The sequence below is a fragment of the Aquarana catesbeiana genome, linkage group LG06 (genome assembly GCF_042186555.1).
Source record: "Aquarana catesbeiana isolate 2022-GZ linkage group LG06, ASM4218655v1, whole genome shotgun sequence".
In the NCBI taxonomy this organism is placed as follows: Eukaryota; Metazoa; Chordata; class Amphibia; order Anura; family Ranidae; genus Aquarana; species Aquarana catesbeiana.
Window position 1 is genome coordinate 51842004 of NC_133329.1, and position 6000 is coordinate 51848003.

At 41.7% G+C, this 6000-nt stretch overlaps 1 protein-coding gene across 3 annotated transcripts in view; it reads left to right on the plus strand.

The window, feature by feature from the left end:
• The window catches only part of LOC141148399 (uncharacterized), a 112245-nt gene extending 107493 nt beyond the window's left edge, over positions 1-4752 (plus strand). For 2 of the 3 annotated variants that reach the window (XM_073635862.1, XM_073635863.1), the window contains one exon: positions 3447-4752. In XM_073635862.1, the coding sequence (XP_073491963.1) occupies positions 3447-4398 (952 nt within the window). In that variant the 3' untranslated portion in view covers positions 4399-4752. The remainder of the gene's footprint in view (positions 1-3446) is intronic. The other variant, XR_012245202.1, reaches the window with a different exon arrangement.
• The last annotated feature ends 1248 nt before the right edge of the window (positions 4753-6000 follow it).

Here is a 6000-nt window from a genome sequence, read left to right on the forward strand (position 1 = left end):
GTACATAGGGAAACGTCCATTAAGGTACTCATGTTTTGGTACAAAACTCCCGAAGGTATTCACAAATTTGATCCCTCATCCTCGGCAAATTGCTGGCGCTGTGGATCTGAAATTGGATCTGTATTCCATATCTTTTGGCAATGTTCCATGATACAGCCTTTTTGGCGCGAGGTAATGTTGCTGATACAAAAGGTGGTGGAGGTGTCCCTTCCCCTTGATCCCTTAAATTATTTTCTAGGACCTCCCTTCCCTAGTATTACAAAAAAGGTAACAGGCTGATTGCATACATCCTCTTAGCAGCCAAAAGGCCCATTCCACTGTATTGGCTTTCCAACTCACCTCCCCCTTGGTCTAGGTTTTTACAATTAATGGCTGAGATTCGAGGGATGGAGTATTTGACAGCCTCTGTGCATGATAGTATCCCCCAGTTTAACAAAATCTGGAAACTCTGGGATCGATCCAAATTTGATACACCTCCGCTACCCAGTAAATCATGAAGAAAAATATCCTTGGCCTATTCTTTGTGTATAGATAAATACTTTTCAAAGAATTTCTTTGTTCCTCCGCCTGACCTCGAGACACCTATTGTTACATTCTTTGAGTCGCTCTTGCCTTTTTGATATGATCTACAGAATACCTTTGTGCTCTGTAAACATGGACATTTGTTGTTTGTAATTTCTTTTTAAACCTTGCTTGTATACAGTTACTTGTACAATTTGTATATCCTCTGAAAAACTCTTAATAAAAACTACAATTATAAAAAAAAAACTCTTAAAGTGCAGTTTTTTCGCAAACAGATTTAGATCTTTAATTATCTCAAAAATATTTATGTTGGTACCTGGGCAGAAGTTAGGGCCCCTTACCAATAAACTTTCTTCAGTGGGGGTAAGTGTGTAGTTGGAAAGATACAGTATCAGCTGTTGAAAGAAGTGATGTATCTATGTGTTGTGAGGACTTTCGTCTCGTGTAATAAAAAATCGTTATCAATATTTGCACATGTTTTTGAAGTAGTGTCACCTGAAAGTGTGGGCATAGTAGAGCTGCCACCTGAAGCCCCAAGAGAACGAATAGAATTAACACCACCTGAATTACCTTTACCTACGGCTCCCAAAGAAGAGAGAATAGATTGTTGTTGTGTTTGAGTATAATCAATAGAAGATTTCTTGTGCGTTGAAGAGTCATCGCCCGATGGTGAGCGTTTGGTTTTCTGAGGCTTCCGATTTCTATGCCTGCTCTGGGAGGAAGAAGGAAGAAGGAAGAAGAAACAGAAGAATTTAAAGAGGAGTTTGACCCTGAGTCTTTTGATAAACGCTCCCAAAGAAGAGAGAATAGATGGTTTGGTTGCTCTGTCAACCTTCTTGTATTATTTCTGTTTCCCAATCTAATTAGGGCCATTCCAGCTTCCTCGCATTAACATCCAGATACTTTGCTTTTGTTTTTGTCATGTGATCGCGGCAGTGTGCGTGACGTGCCGTCATCACGCTCGTCATGTGACTGCCGCGATGACGCGGTACGTTTTTGCTTTTCGAACTGCGCATGTGCCGGCGTCCCTATATAATCCCGGATGGGATATCTGCTCCATGCGGTTGCTACCTACCAGGATTTTGTGTGAGACAAACACCGCCATTTCTCCACTAAGGTACAGTCCTCTATTTATACATTTATAAAACTATAATCACTATACAACTTGTCCCTATTCTTCTTTTGTTATAATTAACAAGGAGATTTATTCTAATCTGTCTCTTTAGTAATTTCAATCATTATTTAAAGTGGGATTTCGGCCAGCTAAAAAAAAAAATTAAACACTGTAAACACTGTAGCTGCTGACTTTAAATAAGTAGACTTACCTGTCCTGGGTGCCCGCGATGTCGGCCGCCCGAGGCTGACCCGTCCCTCAGCTCTCAGGTCCCGGCACTGCCATCCTAGGTAAGGGAAACAGGCAGTGGAGCCTTGCGGCTTCACTGCCAGTTTCCTACTGCGCACGCGCAAGCGGCGCGGCGATCTGTGAATGGCCCCATGGTGTTCTGGGAACACACACAGTAGACCAGAAGACAATGGGGCCGCTCACTGAGGAGAAGAACACACCACGGAATAAGAAGAGGCAGGCAGATTAGGAAGACTGGCTAGCAACAAGGGTTCAGGTAAGTATAACATTTTTTTTTTTTCCAAATGTTTTTTTTATTTTATTTTAGGATTTTTGGTGGAATTTTTTTTTCCAGGGTGGCCCTCCACTTTAAATAGAGAAAATTCTCAGTGTATGTATTATGCTAAATGCTCTTGCTTTGCCTTTTTCCTTTGAAAAGTATATTCATTCATCTTTTATTATTTGTTCTGTAGGACTGATTCCTCTCAACAAGTGTGACTACATATTAGTTTACACCTCTTGTTTGTTAAGAGGACTCACTTTGTTTGTGGGGACCCTTTTGTGGGATCTCTCAGGTCGTAAGGACTCATGTTTTTTGTTTGGGCAACCATCTTCCCTGCCTGGATATGTGTCTCTACACTCAGTTGGTACTATCTTTAACCATCTAAGTTTTATATTGTATTTCATGAAACAACACATTCCTTATAGCCATGATGTTTTCCATGTTCGACATTGTCCTTTTTCTGTAAGTCTAGACTTTGTTTTGTTTTTCTGTTTCAGAGCATCTCCAATTATTGTCTCCTTCATGTCCCTGAAGAAAGGATTTATCTTGAATATCCCGAAATGTGTCGGGCTACAGGAGAAGCGTTGTTTTTACTCACATGCTACACATGAATATTGTATATTACTCTGTGCATCACTGTCATGTTTGTTTATGACAGGGTTTTTTACTCAATGCATTTTCTATTTTCCTAAATATTTGCATTTTTTCTAAAAGTTTGCCCTTAAAGTCCCTTTTGTAACTGAGTTAAAAAGGCTCATCATAGGAAGTTGAAACTGCTGTAGCCGGTCGGTCATGGCTCGCTGGGTCCCTCAGTAGAATTGAGCAGTCTGCGGTACTGGTGGCTTTCAGCACTTCCTGGATCATTTGAGAACCTTGGGGAGGCTGAGATGGCATCGGCACAGGAAACTGAGGGCAGTGGGTGTGATAATGTGGGGATTATTTAGGGGAGTCTGCATGTAGCAGGGTGCTGATGTGTGGCAGCTGAGCGGTGATACTGCTCAAGCAGGTGGCCGCACTGAGTCCGCAGATGGTTCCCACATCCTGAGTAGGGTTATCATTTCAGCCTAGGCAAAGTCACTAGACTGGAAATCATGGATGGATTTTGAATGCTAAAAGGTGGATCTTTACAAAAATACTCTCTATTATGACATGTCAGAAGTATACTTATGCAGAATTGTAGTTACTGAACGTCCACTTTGAATTATAATTAGTCTATTACATGCTTGTGTTTATTTTTCTCCACACAAGATTAGTTTTGTTAGACTCTAAATTCATTTGTACTTTTTTCTTTACTTCTAGGGTGTACATGAAACTTGCCGTAACCTGCTCAGTTTGCATGGACATCTTCGCCGATCCTGTAACACTGGCATGTGGTCACAGCTTCTGCCTGGGCTGCATCACCAAAACTTGGAAGGAGCAGTTTGATGGAGAATCCTCCTGCCCTCAATGTAGACAGAGATTCAAGAAAAAACCTGATCTAAAAAGGAGTCTGACTCTTTCTCAGATAGTCGAGTGCTACCAGTCAAGCCAACCTGACTGCGGAGCCACTAGCCATGGCTGTACATACTGTACCCACAACACAGTACCTGCGGTCGGAGCCTGCCTCACATGTGAATCTTTTTTATGTAATGACCACTTGAATGTGCACTGCGGAGCACTGGTCTTATTGGAACCTATGGTTTCTTTGGAAAACAGAAAATGTTCCATCCACCATAAAATTCTGGACTATTACTGCAATGAAGATTCCAAGTGCCTCTGTGCATCCTGCTGCATCATTGGAGAACACAGAGGCCATCATGTGGAACCGTTAATGGAAGCTGTTGTGAAAAAGAAAGAAAAACTGAGGAAATTTCAGGAAAAACTAGTCCTACATTTGCGAGTTCTCAATGCCAATGTCCAGGATTTGAAGGACTGCAGAAGGGAGTTGGAAGAGTTTTGTGAGACTCAGCTGTACCTCCATCTAACTGGTAACCGTAACGGGGCTTTTCAGCATGGTCCTCCCAATGGTGGCTCCACTCTTCTGAAACTGGACTTACAATGTATATCTAGCCAGGTCCAACAGCTGGAAATTATGTATAATGAGATGTCCATAAAGAAGCAGCATATAGAGAATGTGTGCCACATGACGGATGCGTTGATGGTCATGCAGGAGTCAAAATCCGAGAGTGCTGACTTTTATCATTCTATGTTTTCCAATGATATGATAGACCCTTTCCAACATTTTCGGATTCTGAAAAACACTAAACTTTAACAAAAGTATAACCTTCCCCTTAGTGCTAATTAGATGATTGGAAAAAAAAGACATTTAAAGACTATAGTATGATTTTTATTTTATTTTTATCTTTTAAACACTTCTCATCCAGGGTAATTTTAAAATTTTTCACACATGTTAAAAATCTGACTTTTTAAGTAAAACATAAAATATGGGGTTACATCGAGAAACTAACAGAGCAAGCCGGCGGGGACTCTTTCCATGCTGCCCCCCTGCAAAGTTCTGCCCTAGGCTTGGGCGTTGTCAGGATACAGCGCTGCTTTTTCCATTGTTGCTTTAACTTTGGATAGAAAGACTTTTTTTTTTCTGCCAGTAAATACTTTATACAGCCCACTTCCTGTTTCTTGTCTGGTCATTAGCCTAGGCTTATTACATCATGCACAGCGTTCTCTCTCTCTCTCTCGCTCTCTCTCTCTCTCGTTTGCCATGAGGGCCAATGAGAGCTGCAGAGCTGGAGGTGTGCCTCTGTGTGTCTGTGTAAATCCAGGAAGTGAACAGGCAGCAGATTCAGCTGCCCACAGTTAAAATGGTTGCAGCTAGACTCAGTGGAGGGAGATTTCTGCAGCATATTTGGCAAGTACAGAATCACAGTATATATAAAATAATATGCAAAGTGGTTGGAGGGAAGCTTCAGAATGGCAAAGATGTTTTTATTACAAATTATGTGAGCAGCCTGCAGTTTCTCTTTAACCACTAGCTGCCCGCCCACTGTCATATGACTGCGGGACGAGGCAGCTGTTGTTCTGGGCGGACGTCATATGACGTGATCGCCCTCCCGAGCCACTAGGGCCGCGTCGCTCGGGACCCGATGCGCGTGCCCGGTGGCCGCGATGTCCGTCGGGCACCCGCGATTGCCAGGTAACAGAGCAGTCCTGTCAGAGGAGAGGAGATCGATCGTGTGTCCCTTGTACATAGGGACACCGATCGGTCACCTCCCCCAGTCAGTCCCCTCCCCCACAGTTAGAATCACCTCCCTAGGTCATACATTAACCCCTCGATCACCCCCCTTCCCTACCAGTCACATTTACACAGTAATCAATGCATTTTTATAGCACGGATCACTGTATAAATGTGAATGGTCCCAAAAATGTGTCAAAAGTGTACGATATGTCTGCCGCAATATCACAGTCACAATAAAAATCGCAGATCGCCGCCATGACTAGTAAAATAAATAAATAAATAAATAAAAATGCTCTAAATCTATCCCCTATTTTGTAGACGCTATAACTTTTGCGCAAACCAATCAATATACGCTTATTGCGATTTTTTTTACCAAGAATATGTAGAAAAATACATATCAGCCTAAACTGAGGAAAAAATTTGTTTAAAAAAAAAAAAAAAATTGGATATTTATTATAGCAAAAAGTAAAAAGTATTGTGTTTTTTTTCAAACTTGTCCCTCTTCTTTTGTTTATAGCACAATAAATAAAAACCGCAGATGTGATCAAATACCACCAAAAGAAAGCTCTATTTGTGGGGAAAAAATGATAAAAATTTCATTTGCGTACAGTGTTGCATGACCGCGCAATTGTCATTCAAAGTGCGACAGCGCTGAAAACTGAAAAATGGCTTGGGCAGGAA